This window comes from Ochotona curzoniae, unplaced genomic scaffold (genome assembly GCF_017591425.1).
Source record: "Ochotona curzoniae isolate NIBS_2020 unplaced genomic scaffold, NIBS_Ocur_1.0 contig_3643, whole genome shotgun sequence".
NCBI lineage: Eukaryota > Metazoa > Chordata > Mammalia > Lagomorpha > Ochotonidae > Ochotona > Ochotona curzoniae.
Window position 1 is genome coordinate 4,166,617 of NW_024465933.1, and position 15,361 is coordinate 4,181,977.

General features: G+C 42.1%; 1 protein-coding gene across 1 annotated transcript in view; it reads left to right on the forward strand.

Annotated features, from left to right (window-relative positions):
• The window catches only part of COL4A3 (collagen type IV alpha 3 chain), a 114,636-nt gene that overhangs the window by 70,579 nt on the left and 28,696 nt on the right, over positions 1-15,361 (forward strand). The window contains exons 19-32 of the mRNA XM_040982776.1: positions 429-513; positions 913-948; positions 2,443-2,607; positions 3,521-3,613; positions 4,080-4,175; positions 6,015-6,085; positions 6,806-6,988; positions 8,344-8,512; positions 10,430-10,522; positions 10,984-11,088; positions 12,416-12,513; positions 13,101-13,251; positions 13,598-13,711; positions 14,727-14,894. Coding sequence (XP_040838710.1) covers positions 429-513; positions 913-948; positions 2,443-2,607; positions 3,521-3,613; positions 4,080-4,175; positions 6,015-6,085; positions 6,806-6,988; positions 8,344-8,512; positions 10,430-10,522; positions 10,984-11,088; positions 12,416-12,513; positions 13,101-13,251; positions 13,598-13,711; positions 14,727-14,894 — 1,627 coding nt within the window. The remainder of the gene's footprint in view (positions 1-428; positions 514-912; positions 949-2,442; positions 2,608-3,520; positions 3,614-4,079; positions 4,176-6,014; positions 6,086-6,805; positions 6,989-8,343; positions 8,513-10,429; positions 10,523-10,983; positions 11,089-12,415; positions 12,514-13,100; positions 13,252-13,597; positions 13,712-14,726; positions 14,895-15,361) is intronic.

Consider the following 15,361-nt stretch of genomic DNA (forward strand, 5'->3'; position numbering starts at 1 on the left):
GTGGGAGATGCACCCGCCTCATTTGGTTTGATCTTTGGTGAGTGCCTAGCGCACATGCACCTGTCAGAGGAAGGTTAGCAAGGCAAGGATCCACAGCAACTGGATCCACAATCTACCAGAGCTGAGGACCTGCTGCCAGGCCCCACTTCTCCAAAGCCCCAACTCCTCTTAACATTACCACCATGAGAGTCAAGTTCTTAATGTAAGAACCCTTGGAGTCAAACTCAAACCATACTCAGAACTTAACATTGTAATACTACAGATGAACTTCAGCTTCAAATTTATCTATCTGCACAGAGGTGACTGCTACATTCCTACTAGCACACACATCCATAAATTCAGGAAAACATCTTTTGGGCCATAAAGAAGCAACTGAGACCATCATAAACAGCTACTTTTTTCTCTTGATCCATTTTATTTTCTTTAAGACAGAATATTATGATGCATACCAGCAAAAGGGAGATGAAGGAATTCCAGGACCACCGGGGCCCAAAGGAGCTCGTGGCCCACAAGGTAAGAGCAAATTTCCTGTTGAACTTTTGCTGACCCTTTATTTTTAGAAGTGATCCAAAATGGACTGGAAGCCAAACTATCAATCTGTCATGATTCTAGCAGTGGCCAATTTTCTGGCACCTGAACTCACAGCCAGGAGCCAAACTTGGAGCAGGCTCTCACAGAACCTTTGTCAAAATTCAGTGAAAATAGTCAGATGGCGTTGTCTCCTTTTCAGTGTTGGGATTCTAAGTTGGGATTCAATGTTGGGATTTTCTAAGTTGGGATTCTACAGATTCTCTATGTGTTTAATATTTCTGTAAAAGTTGAAATTGTGTCATTGCATTGCCACCCAAGGTTTCGAAAGTGAAGAGGGGATGATTTACAATTTTGTCATAGATTAATGTTATGTGTTTTCAGGTCTGACTGGTCCTCCTGGAGCTCCTGGCATCGCTGGTATGTCCATGGTTCTTGGGGGCACAAACAGAAGTGCTATTTTAAAAGGAAGATGTGCCACTCTGTATCAATATTACACTATTTATATGGACACATGTTTCACTGATTTTCTGTTGTCTTCATTGCTCTCTTTGTAATCTGTGGTAGAAAAGGAAGTAGAAGCAGATGCACTGCTCTTTTTTATTTCTGTGTTTTTAGCTAAGTGTCAGGGAGTCTCTATTAATACCCTGGAGTATGAGCAGAGCTGTGTGTCAAAGACGGCACAAGAGAGCAACAAGGCTTTGATAATGAGATTGGCTGAAGAGCATCATTTCACAGATTGCACAGGGACACCTAGCTCAGACTTATTCTCTAAAGCTTCAAATTTTAGTCCGTTAATTCTTGCCATGTTCACCTTTTGGGGCAGAAAGAAGAGTCGGGGTTGGAGCCACAGCAGTCCAACAGTTGTAACTGTATTGCCTTCCTGTTTCAAGTAAATGGAGCCAACAAAAATAAGCAAACATTTGATAAACCTGCATGGATGCTGTTCCACACCATGGACTATGCGATATTATGTATTCTCTAGACAATGGAACTATATGTTTGCTATAATCCAACTGTGAAAAGTAGACCCATAAACATTTAAGTCCTATTTGTGCTTCTATAAAGAAAGGACCTGCAAGAAGTTCATGGGAAATTTTGAATTACAAAGAAACTATACGTAAATTTCAAGATTTTTTTTTGTACCAAACAAGCTTATCTTACAACTCCATTTTTCCCACAAAACTTATTGAAGTATCTTTATACCTGCAAGGAGGAACAGAAATTAAACTATTGACCACTATAGTGGGTATCTCTGAAAGTTAGAATGAGGCAAAAAGCAACTTTTTAGGTTAGGGAAAACTTCCTTCTCATTGCAAGGCCCCTAAGTCATCATGCCAATCAGTAGAAAATCACACACATCAGAAAGATTTGCCTTGGCAAATAATAACAATAAATGATCAGGGATTACCCCTGCAGCTCAACTGGCTAGGAGGATCAAAGATCACACCCCTTCTCCCATGGTCCTCATTTGAGGATGAGGCTCTGTACCCCTGGCACAGTTTCTTTCCCAGGAGGTACCTGCCTCCCCTACATGCCCTTATATAGCCAACATTAGCAACAGGAAGCAAGTCTAATTACAACTTTCTTACTTGGGCCTCTGAAAGGTAGACATTCTCTAGTCTCTAATTTAAAATATATTTCCAAAAAGGAGCACATATGGGAGAATTCTCAAGCGTCCTTGCAAACTTGTAATCAGTTCTGTCAGTTATCCTGCGGGGATGGAGATCCCTGTGCTGTGCTGGGCTGTGACTGCTCACCAAGTCACAGATTCACTTATTGTTTCGCAAACCTCTCAATTCTTCAACGTTAGCAATTTATCTTTTTTTCTCTTGTTGTAGTTGAAAGATAAACACGTAATTATCTGCAAAATACTGTTAAAAACCCAGTAAATTGTTATTTTTCCCTCCCAAGGACCATCAAGGCCTGGCCTCAGAGGAGCTCCCGGATGGCCTGGCTTGCAGGGAAGTAAAGGGGAACCAGGACCCCCAGGGAAGGATGCACTGGGGCCTCCTGGGGTCCCAGGCTGTCCTGGGTCACCAGGCCCTGCAGGGGCACCAGGACCTCCAGGACCACCAGGTAAAGACAACTAAGAGGGCCTCTGGGGTATACATGGCCGAGTGACACATGTACACAAATCAGAGGCAATAACCATTACTCACAATGTGGCCCTCAGGCTGTGTGATTCCCAGAGAGCGGGTGAGACCTAGCACAAAAGGAGGAAAGCAGAGAAGAGGAGGTAGTTACCAGGCTGACATCAGTCAAGTGTAACTGTTGAGCTCCGGGAGACTGCCAAGTGGAGCAGGCAAAGATTTGTCCACTAATTTGTCCACTAATTGCTGCTTCCCATGGGTCAAAGATTTGGTCCACTGGGCAGGATTAAATTCCCACCACACCACCAACACACACACATGCAGTCCTGACTGAGACTCTGGATTCCCAGAACATCCCAAGACTTGGTGTCAGCATGGAAGCCTCAGAGTAAGAGGCCAGAGGTGTGAGGGGCCTGGATTCCTGCCTATTAGTTCTCTGGGTCAGGGATAGCAGAGCTGTGGGATCTGATGGACACCCTTCATGCTGTCCTTCCTGTCCCCCCTGCGGAGTCCCTCAGCATTGTTTGTCGGCTCACTGATACAATAGAGCCTCTTGAACAGATCAGGGACTGTGTCACTTTTTCTAAAGGTTTATTTATTTAAATGAAAGACAGTTTCAGGGAGGACAGACAGGAGGGAGAGAGATCAATCTTTCATCTCCTGACTTACTTCCTAAGCAGCTGTGATAACTGGGGCTAAACCAGGCCCAAGCCAGGAGCCCAGAACTCCATCTGGGCTTCCCACATGGGTGACAGGGGCTCAAGCATATGGGCTTTCAATGTCAAGATAGAAGGAAGGCATATTAAACAACATATTTCTTAAGACACCTGCCTATTGGGGCAGCAAGGCAGAACAGGAAGGAATCATGAAACAATATCTTTTGTGCTGTCTTTTTATAGGTGATATCATTTTCCGCATGGGTCCTCCTGGTGATCGTGGGCTGCCAGGGCGTTTAGGGTTCCCAGGAATTCCAGGAACTGATGGCCCCAAAGGTTGGTTCAGTCACCTCAGCATTGTCAATGTGGTGCCCGGTGTTTCCGCCAGGGAAACGATCCCAAACAGCAGCCAGGCAGGCTACTTTCCAAAAACAAAAAGAAAAGCAGCTAAAAAGTATTTATTTGTCTGTAAATCAGAGATTTATTCAGCTCCCACACAATAAATTACTGTATGTCTCTGTTTTGAGAGCTTTATCCTGCTTGTAAGCAGAGGATCTCTGAAATCACAGGTGTTTGATATTAGGTTCTTGGAATTCCCACTCTGCAGAAGCACACATTTCAGAGCAATAAAATGAGTAGATATAGCAGGTGGGGTGGTTTTATTAATAGATACAACACCCTGAGTGGTTTTCACTACCTAGAAAGTTTACGTGTAATGACTGCCTCTGTCATCAGATGTGCCGGGCACCTCCCAGTGGCCTTGCCGTGGCTTTCTGAGTAACGTGGCTCTCTCTTCTTGCAGGAGAACCAGGTTTCCTCTGCACAGAGTGCATGTACACCCCAGGGGCCCCCGGCCTCCCAGGACTGCCCGGGTTAGATGGTGTCAAAGGAATCCCAGGTACAGACAACTGGCATTCAACTGCTTTTTATTGCAAGTGCAGCAGGGTCAATGCCCTGAGAAACACTGAAAAGAAGGTACTGGCCTGCTGAATCATCATGAGGTTTCCATGAATCTGCAGGGATAATTTCATATGCTACATATATAGCATATACTTTGTTAACATAAAGTTGACCCAAATCACATAAAAACTGCTACATTTTTCTCTGTTCCATTTTAGTTTCAGAAATCATTAATGCAAATCCGTGTAAACAAGGGGAGCCACAGATAATTTTTCAGGAGTGAAGCAGGTGCACTAAAGACACGTCATTTTGTTTTCCATAGAGAACGAGGCTCTTTCCCATTTGCTTGTGAAAGATAAGATCCTTCTTTCTCTTTATTTCATGTTATCCCTATTGCAGAGTCATGGGCATGTGTAGCCTGGAGGCCCCTATCCTCCTCCACAAGGTGCCATGTTCCAAGACTCCCAGTGAGTGACTGAACTAGCAATAGTTCCAAACCCTAAATATATGTAAATAAAGAGAAGTTGGGTTTATTGGTTACAATAAGAGATTGTACGGGCTGGATTTATAAGTTACCATAAGAGAGTAATAACAATTGATGACAAAACTATTATAACAGAGTATTGAAAGTTAGTGAGGATTGTGATAAACTGAAGTTTGTATCCAAATTGGCTTGTTTCAAGGCTGTTCTTTGTACCATTTTTTACCACTGAGTTAATAAATGCTTCAATCTCTCGTAAGAAATCCAGATGTTTATCTGAAATGTCATGATTTAATAAATAAAAAAAAACAGCCAGTAAATCAGTTTTTGGAGGAAAACAATTTTCATAAGAGAACGTTTTTTAAAATTCTTAATTTTATGACACAGTTTAACAGCTATTGGGGTTTCCCTTCCCCCACCCCCATTGTTCTCTCCAGTCTTTCAACAGGTGCATGAAACAACTTTTTTTTTTTTAAAGTAAGTAATTAATTTGAAAAACATGGTAATGGAGAGTGGCAGAGACACAGAAGGAGAGACCTTCCACCTGCTATTTCATCCCCAAAACCCTGTAACAGCCAGGGTTGGGCTAGGCTGAAACCAGGAGCCAGAAACACCATCTGGCCCTCCCATTTGAGTGGTCATAACCTAGACGCTTACACCACTCTCCAAGGGTGTGCATTAGCAGGAATGCCAGAGTAGATGCGCAGGGCAGACAAGACTGGACCCAGGCACTTCCAAACGGGATATGGGCTTCCCAAACACCAGCTTAACTCACTGTGCCACAGTGCCTACCCCTCAAAAGCCAATATTCTGGGGACTAAATGATGCAAGAACACACAATTTTCTCTTGGCCACCTCTATGACAGGCCATGTCTGCACACCCCAACACTGTTACTCCCAACTGTCGCCCCTCTGCTTTTCTACCCGCTCCTTGCAGAACCGAACAGGGATGCTCGAGGCACAGAAAGATTCCACTTATAAATGCCCCTTGTGGCACTCCCCCAGCTACCATAAGCCCACCCAAGTGCCACCCATCCAGTGTGTAGCAGAGCTTGCACTTGCTGCTTGTAGAACAAGGGCTGATTTTTATTCTTGCATGTAAATTTATTTGACAATAAGCATGAGTTAGGAAAAAAAGAAGAGATTCCTTGCAGTCACAAAGATGAGAATTCTAGGAAGCTAAGATCTGAGCGTTGTTGTTTTTAATATTTCGCTCAACTTATTTACTCCCTCTGTCCACTGCATTAAGTGTCTTATTACAGAAACTATCTTCCTTTCCTAAGAAAACACTGGATTTTCTGCATTCACTACTTTCTTCTGGCTACTCGCAGGTGCTAATCCTACATTGCCTTGCAGGAGGACAAGGTGCAGCTGGCCTGAAAGGAAGCCCAGGGTCCCCGGGAAGGACAGGCCCTCCAGGATTTCCAGTAAGTTTCCATGGTTTTGAAGTTTTAGCTTACAGTTGGAACACTGAGCTCTCTGAAACACGCAGGTCATCACACTTGGTGAATAAACATTCAGTGAATAAACAAAGGTGTGTGAGTGGATAAAGGAGCTTATACATCATTGGAAATGCTGTCAGACACAAAAGCAGGTCGGTGGTTGCGTAGGGCTGGGGCTGGGAGGGGCTAACTACAAGCGGTTTGGGGATTGTGATGGGAGTGTTTACCATTGATGGTGGTGATGGTTGTGACATAAGTCCACAGATTCACTAAAAATCCTTGAATTGTATCCTGTCAAAGGATACGCTCTATGGTTTGTAAATTATGTTTAAACAAGGCTGTTAAAAATTAAAAATTTCATGATTATTATAGGGAATCAGAAAATAAATTTGGATATATTTAAATTAAATTATTCAGAGATGCCTGCTAAAAATTACCAATCTGTATTCAAACACAATCTGTATTTTTATTAGACCATATTGGATCACATATAGCATATGTATTTAATTTTATGTATTAGCATATGTATTTAATTATATTGTTTACTTGTGTTAATTATATTCTTACTTGTTTTGGAAGTAAAAGCAAACAAATAAGCAAACAGTTGGAAATGACATTTGTGGGGTAAAAAAAAATTGTTTTTAAAATCCTTGTTCATTAAAATTGATCCAAATACTACGCAAACTCAATTCTCTTCCTTTCTAGGGGTTCCCAGGTGCACGGGGTGATCCAGGACATGAAGGAGGAAAGGGTGAAACACCTGAGCCCCAGGGGCAAGCTGGTGCCCCAGGAGACCCCGGGCTCAGAGGGCCACCAGGGAGAAAGGGCTTGGCTGGGATTCCTGGAACTCCAGGACTGAAAGGACTACCAGGACCTAGAGGTGACCCGGTGGGTATTTAACAATGTTTTCTAATTGCCCTCTTTGTGGCTGCTGTGCTCTGAAGAAATAACAAGGAAAATCAGTGGTCACTTACCCCGGCTCATCAGTCAGTGATAATAACTCAAGAAAAATGTACTGAAAAAACAGGTAGCATTTGGTGATCTAGCTCTATAAGAATTCTGTATTGATAATGATCCTGTTCTATATCTGCATCAGCTGAATTTTTAGAGAGGTTCAGAAAATGACTAATAGTTGTACGGCTTGAGTAAGTCGTTCGGGGTGGTGGTCACTCTTTTAAGTAAAAATAAATGCATAAAATGACAAGAGACTTAAGTAGGGTAGACAAGCAAGGATGTGTCTGTGAGAAGTCTGCAGGCCAGACTGCCTAGATCATTCCATGAAACACCATTTTTCCTCAGGTTCATCAATGTTACCCAGTTAAAAAAAAAAAAAGCCCACCTCAATGAGTTTGGGCAAACTTGGTAATCGAATCCAAAGACTCATGTACGGATATGGACACAGGAATATCAATACCAGAATGAGAGCCGTGACACTCTCCTGAGCTCTTGGAGTACACTCTAGCTGTTGACTGGCAGGGGCGTCTTGGGTGAAGTTCCAGTCTACGCACTTGGTGTTATTTATGCTCACAAATGATCTTCACTAGAATTCTGTTGATCAGATGGGATTAGATGTGCACTGATTTGAATCTCACTAGTTTTTCTCATCTTGATAAAGAATTTCCTGAAGAGTGAGGGATGGCAATCAGACAGGTGATTTGCTGAGTATCATGCCTTGCCATTACTTTAAAGAGAGATCACTTAGTCGCTTGACGATACTGAACAATGAAAACCCCAGTTGAATTTATTTTGTGGACTCCTACTCGATAGGCAATGAGCTTCAGTTGTTTTGCCAGCTCATCCTTTAAAATATACAACTCACTTTCAATGTCATAGTGGAAGAAAAATTTAATTGAGTAGGTATTTTGTGAGAATCGAATGAATATAGGTGAAATATCTCTTTTGTAATGAAAATATCTGTCGAAAACTATGCAAGTAAAGGTGGAATGTGCTGATTTTAGCAATGTACAGCAGCACGTCACCTCTCAAGCCATTTGAATTTAGTCTTACTGATTACTATGATAACGGGGCATCTCAAATGCAACTCCATACAGTTGAAAGTTAATGAAATGTTGCTCAGATCCAAAGGGCACAAAGCAACAATAATGTTGCGCATCAAATGAGACTTTGTTTTTTTTTTTTTGGATTCAAAACTCTACTCAAAGATAGCCTGCTGCCCATACACAAGTTAAGATAAACCTGCTATGAGAGTGAAGCACCATCCCAACATGTTCCTATTGCCACAGGCCCTAAGTGGAGAGAAGGGGGACCAGGGTCCTCCAGGGGATCCTGGCTTCCCTGGACCCCCAGGACCTGCAGGACCAGCTGGACCACCTGGCTACGGACTTCAGGGAGAGCCTGGTCCCAAGGGCTCCCAAGGCGTTCCTGGAGCCCCTGGACCACCTGGAGAAGCCGGTTGGTTAGTTTTCTTTCCAGTCCTGTTTTCTTATGGAGTGGGGTGGTGGCTGGAAGAGATAAGGAAGCACCTCCAAGGGTAATGAACACATGGAAACTGCTTCAAAGAACTGGCCTGTGCCAATGCACAGATTACCCAGGAATAGAACCTAGCATATATTGGGGGGGAAAGCTATTGTTTTCCTTTTTTGGCGGGAATTCAGCTGAAGTTTCCTAGAAAAGTATATGACCATTACTTATATAAACATCAGTATGAATATGATAAAAGTAAATGTAGAATGAAAAGATCCCAAAAGGTGGATGGAAGTCAGTGCCAAGAGACAAAAAGGGAATACAAATCCATAAAACTTATTTTAAGGAGTCTTTCCAGGACTCAAGTGCCCACTTTAACATTGTTGCCAATTTGTCCTTTTTGAGCCTGAAAAGGCAGGCCAAAATTAAACCTTGAACTACCTAGGACAACTGGAAAAACATGTGGTAATCATCTTACAGCCTGCGTAACTTCTGGGATCCACAGGTACTGACTGTAGTTCTGGATTCAGAAGTTAGTTCCTCCATGTTTACTTGTGGCTAAGAATGTGGTGGAAGATTAGACTAGCATTCAGTGACAGTTTTAAACAAATAGTGCTACCAGGGCCATATTTTACTTCTAAATTAACTTAAAGGGAAAAGTACACTACGTCTGTGGTGTCTAAGTATAAAGCCCTTGCAGTAAACATATCCATAGCACCTACACCTTTGTTTTATGTTATCTATGCCACATATCATACTTACTTTTATTTCTTTAGTTTTGTCTCCACCTTACTTATGATACTGATATTCTAATTCTGGAATTAGTCACAGCTAGCTGAAGGACAAGGGACTCAAATAAACTTTCATATTCAACCCACGGTGACCTGCAATCTAAATATGACTCATCACTTACTCTCCTATGGACCCAATCTAGGAATAGCACTTGCATTTTTAAATGAACATTCTTGTCCTAATCTTTGCAATACGTAAAATAAGTACATGAAATGCAAATTGCATAAATACAAGTTTTGGAAAAGACAGTCACTCTTCATTTAGGCATTTTCTCTGGCTACTCTTATGCAACAGTGGCAGAGTTGCACAGTCACAACAAAGATTCAAACAGCAAAGTCTAGATTATTTATACCTGGCTCTTTACAGAAAACTTTGACTCCATTCTTTTCATTTTCTGCTTTTTTTTTATTATTTTTATTTCCCATGATATAGTTAAATGAATCTAATCCATTATCAAGGTTTCTTCTAGTCTTTCTAAATGTGACCTTTTAGTGAACAAGTTCATTGTTGTAGACTATTTTATCAATTTTCTCATAACCATAAACCTATTTTTTCTATAAATATATGCATATATGGATAACCCTAATCACAAACACTTTGCTAATGTTGGCCTGACATTATTTTGAATCTTCAGTTTCCAGAGAGGCCCAGTTTCCCTGATGACACATAAAGAACTAAGGTTAGGAAATGTGCCCAAGCCCACAAATCTGAGCAACATCAGGACCGATGTTCATGGATCAGCCTGTCAAGCTACTCTTCCTGCTTGGTTCAAACATCATCACACCTTCCTGTGAAAACTGGTCACTCAATATGTAAAAGTCCTGTGAATAATCGCAGACTATCAATAGTTTGTTTTAAAAAGGCTGTCTTTCCATAGATTAGCATGTTGACTCACAGTTTAAAGCAAGGCTTAGACAACAATGATTGATGCCTGTAAGTATTTGTTGATTGAATGTGGAAGATGCTGTGGCCTGGTCATTCTCAAGCTAGTTGTGAATCCTGCGGAAACAAAGACTATTTGTTCTTGGGGGTTTTTTTGGTTACGTGTTTATAAATCCATTGTAATCTAGCTTCAATATGCACTGCTATCTTATGATCTCAACTTCTTTTAAGGTCCTAAGGGGGAACCCAGTGTTTCAACACCAGTCCCAGGCCCTCCAGGACCTCCAGGGCTCCCTGGCCGGGCTGGCTCCCAAGGACCACCTGGTGAGTATCCCTTTAAATAAGCCTTGCGCATGGTATCCAGTAACACCTGACTCTGCTGGAGAAATACTGTCCCTGTTACAAGGAAAAACTATATCTGATGGCTGTTATCAGATGTTAGCCAAGCAGGCAGAGGGCTGGCTCACTGTTGTCCTTGATGTTATCTGGATTATTCCCACTGGCACGCTAACATAAAAGCTCCAAGGGAGAGCTTATAAAATTTACTTAAGAAGATTGTAGAGTGGAGCCATTTAAGATTTAAATTTTCTTTTTAAAATTCTTTGCTGCTTCTAATGATTGATCTTTTGCATTGGGGGCTGGGAAGAGACATATCACTGAGTCTATACTGAATTGTGTCTTAATTTCCAAAATGGCAGAGATAACACATCTTATCTTAAAAAGACAAAAATAGAAGCCCACTGATGCATACGGTGTACCTGTGTGTATGTGTTTGTGTTTCAAAGGTCTCCCTGGATTGAAGGGGAAATGTGCTGAGCCTGGTCTTCCTGGGCCTGACGGTGAACCAGGAATTCCAGGAATTGGATTTCCTGGGCCTCCTGGACCTAAAGGTACATTTACAAACAATATTTATGAATATTTACAAGACAGAAATATGAGTAGTGAATAAAATAGGAGACTTCCATAATAATCTTTAAAGTGACAGCTTCTAAATATCTGAAATGGATACAAAAATCCTACCATGATGCCAGATGTAAAGGCAGACTTAACTGATGTATGCAGTCTCTTCTGGATCACATCTTTTAAATGCATGGAAGAAACTGGAACGAAATCAAGCAGGGTGGTAAAGGTGACTGTTCCTGAGTGTGGGATTATAAGGATTTGCCCATAAACATTAAAATGAGGTACAGAAGTTGTTTTCTTTTAACTCTTCTAATCATTTCAGATGCTTGTCAAAAAATAACCCATTTGGGGAATTTTACCTTTTGGTTTCATGTGTCTTCATTATTTATTATGGTGACTTTTGCCCAAATACCAGCATATTAACTTGAATTTATGGAGATTTGAAATGAAAAACCTTACCACACTACCAGTGTAGTCCCAAGAAGGTGTTGCATGTAGTCTCTGATTTGGTTTATGCAGTGAAAGTGCCAGCCCATATTTTTTTCTCCTTTGTGAACTCTGCATGAGGGAATTGCCTCCTGGCTCCGTAGTTCTGCAGGTCACTCTCTGGAAGAAGACTGTAGGCCATGGGAACCAGTACCACCCCACGGCCTCCCTGAAATCAGAAATTCACAACTACACAAGGAAAGCCAGGGAATCCCACACACCTGCTGTGAATCCCGCAGTGTTCAGCCGAGGAGCATGAAGGGTTCTGGAGGCAGCCTTGCCTCCCTTTCTGAACTGCAAGACACTGATGTGATGTGTCTTCTTTCTCAGTTTTCCTTTACAAATGCAAAGAGAGTCCGTGTGTTACATTCCATGGGTGCTATAGTATCCAAGGACTTGACTCTCCTGAGCAGCCCATGTTGAGAAAAGCCACCCAGGATTCTGAAGAAGCTCTTAACCTTCATCTGAGGCAGGCTTGGATGAATATAAATGCACATGAAAATGTATTCAGCTTTGCACTACACGAAAACAGTTTTATTTAAAAAGTCAAATGGTCAACCAGCATCAGTGATTAGAAGAAGCTGTTGAGTCAGAAGTGTAGCCCTGCTCAACAATAACATGGGGAAAGTTTCCCTTTAATCGGAAGCCCATATAATCTGATTTGAATTCTTCCAAGTGCTAGTTTAGCACTTGGTTTTCTCATCATCCAAGTTTTCATAAAACTAGCTCTAGTGATTGCCTCACAAAAATATTAGAATAAAAGAAGAGAGAAGCTGTTAAGAATTTTGGTAAGACAACTAGAAAATTTATTTTTTTTTTCTTATGCAGGAAACCAAGGTTTCCCAGGAACAAAAGGCTCCCCAGGGTGTCCTGGAGAAATGGGGAAGCCAGGGATACCTGGAAAGCCAGGCCCACCAGGATCCAAGGTCTGTAAGATTTAAAACAAACTCGCAAAGGGAAGCGAACCTCCAGAGCAGACCAGCTGGGAGGCCCCTCTCCCAAGCAGGAGTCACTGAGTGTAGAATAAGCAATATATTTGTAGATGATGATAATTTGAGATATTTTTGAAAGGAGGTACTTGTTAAGAGGACCATCCTCCTTTTAAAAAAAGGAAACTAGAAGATGCTATCATGCAACATTGCATCTCTATTTCTTTCTTGATGGCTCCATAAACATTTAGCGTGTTTAAAAATAAGAGAACTGAGTATAAAGAACTGAGAATAAATTACAACGAAGTTCTCAATAGTAAAGAAATCTAGATGTACAGGTCACAGACAGTGCCACAGTCTTCTGGAAAAACAAACAGGTAGAGGCTACATATCTCGAAGCACTGTGGAGTATCATGTCATGCAAAGATCAGCAACTGTGGCTGAACGGGAGGGTTGCTGCAGTGGTGCTGGCTCTGCACGAGGGACTGAGTGTCTCTACAAGTAAACAGCCCTTAAGAAGTGCCAGGATCAGTGAGGATCAGGAAGTGTTGTAGAGGAAAACTAACATCATTCCTGTGCTATAGGGAGAACCAGCTCTAGCCATGCCCGGAGATCCAGGGAGGCCAGGTTTTCCAGGAGAAAGAGGCTATTCTGGAGAAAGAGGAGACATCGGACTCCCTGGACCTCCAGGTGTCCCTGGAATTCCTGGAAAAGAAGGGTTTGATGGACCACGAGGTACAGTAACCAGCGTGATTGCCTTTCTCTACCATGAGCTTGGCTAAAATGCAGCCAACTGAGTGTGTATAGGTGCTCTGGCTGTAAGGAATTGTTATCATATAAACTTTCCTGTTCAATGTGCCTGCCTTCCTCCCCTCTCCCTTCCTCTACCTTATCTTCCCTTCTTCTCTATTCCCTTCCCTTTGCTTCCTTTTACATAAGTGTCCTCTGTGAAAATCATGGTTAGTACAGGTCCAATTTTAATGGGGAAAGGAGTTACAGGAGAATGCTGAGAGCGTGCTACTTGATACTAGGGTCTTGGGTTTTGGCACCTAGACCTACACTGGGATTCTATCTGTTGCAGGAGATCCAGGGCAGCCTGGACCACCTGGAGAACCAGGATTACCAGGAAGGTGCATAGAGGGTCCAAGGGGAGCCCCGGGCCTTCCGGGCTTAAATGGACTGCAAGGACAACCAGGTAGGGGAAGACCCTTGAGACTGATTAACAGATTCCTGTTCTGTGCATTGTGGCTTACCATGAGAACTGTCCAGCACTAATGCTGAGCACTGTTCAATGAGAAATGTTATTCCATAAATAGAAGCCTCATTGCCTTGGATCTGTGGCACCCGATAGCAGTGTGTGATGCTTTCCAAGGCAGAATGCAGAAATTAATGTATCGAGCTGGATTGCATCTTCTACACACACACATCAATCTAAACATTGGTTAGACAGATTAGATTGATTAAATATAGATAAGTTACATGTTTGTATTCTTATAAACACTCAAAATCTTACCTTTAATACTTTCATAATATGTTAACACAGTAAATTCTTATTAAACTATAATAGATGAATGCAGACACCAATTTAACATATTATAAACTGAAATACATGGTTGATTGCCTTATAAATGACCTAAAGAAAAGACATGACCATGAATCTGAATGATGTAGACTGGATATTCCAGATAATGGGCAATTTATTCTCTTTTTGACTCCTCCCCATCAGAGCTGGTGAACTATTTGTAGGGGGAAAAAAAAAAAACCTTTGGAATTCTGTTCAAGTCTGTTGCTGGCCATTCTGTTTAATTGTTCACAAATAAAGTTTTGGCTAAGACTTTGTCACAGGGGTGCTACTATTGTTTCCAGAGCATCTGGTAGTTCACCCCCACAGAGGTGGCTCTGTTCACCTCCTAAAGGCTAAAGACTGAGCCAGCTATAAAAGATGTTCTAGAATGCTCCCCTGAATTAGGAAATAGGTATGAATCTTATACTGTTATTACTATACGAACCTTAGAAATAGACAGTGTCGGAGCTAGAAGAGACCTGAGAAATCTTATAGAGGAAGACATCAGAAAAAATAAACAAGCGTATCAGTAAGCATGGGGTACCCAAAATTAGCTAAATATTTAAAGGCATAAAATATTTCTGAAATAAGAGAAAGCACTTATATGGCAATTCATTCATTCTCTCATTCATTTGTTCATCTTTAGGCAGAAGAGGTGAAACAGGACCAAAAGGTGATCCCGGGATTCCAGGCCTGGATAGGACAGGCTTTCCTGGGGAACCTGGACCACCCGGAATGCCAGGTCATGGAGGTGAAGTGGGACCACCCGGTCACAAAGGCTATCCAGGGGCTCCAGGAGTCTCAGGGCCACCAGGTATCTTTGTATGTGCTGTTACTGCCTTCTCCCATCCACCTCCGCATTGTGCTATCAGGGTGTCTTTGTCAACTGTGCATAGGCTCAGGCTCTGGCCCTAAGCTTTGCTTTCGGTTTGTCTAACTTTTCCATTCTGAATGATGTGTAAGGGACCAGGGCCCAGACCGTTGGAAAACAGTGGTGTTGGGATGCTCCATTCCACAGTTACCTAGGACCTGGCTACTTGGGCCTTCTGATCCTGATTACAGACTCCTGCTCTAACATACTTGCAGTGTTTTTGCTGAGAAATGTTACGTTAAGATTTCCAGAAAGACATAAACCTTCAGTGTTTACTCCTATTGTGCTTGTTCGGATTTGGTATCAGAGGAAAGCTGACCCTGAAGATCAATCTGTTCACTCCTCTGGCATTTTCTGGAAGAATGTGGGAAGAATTTCTGTTCCTTAAACATGAGGTGGTGTTAACCAGT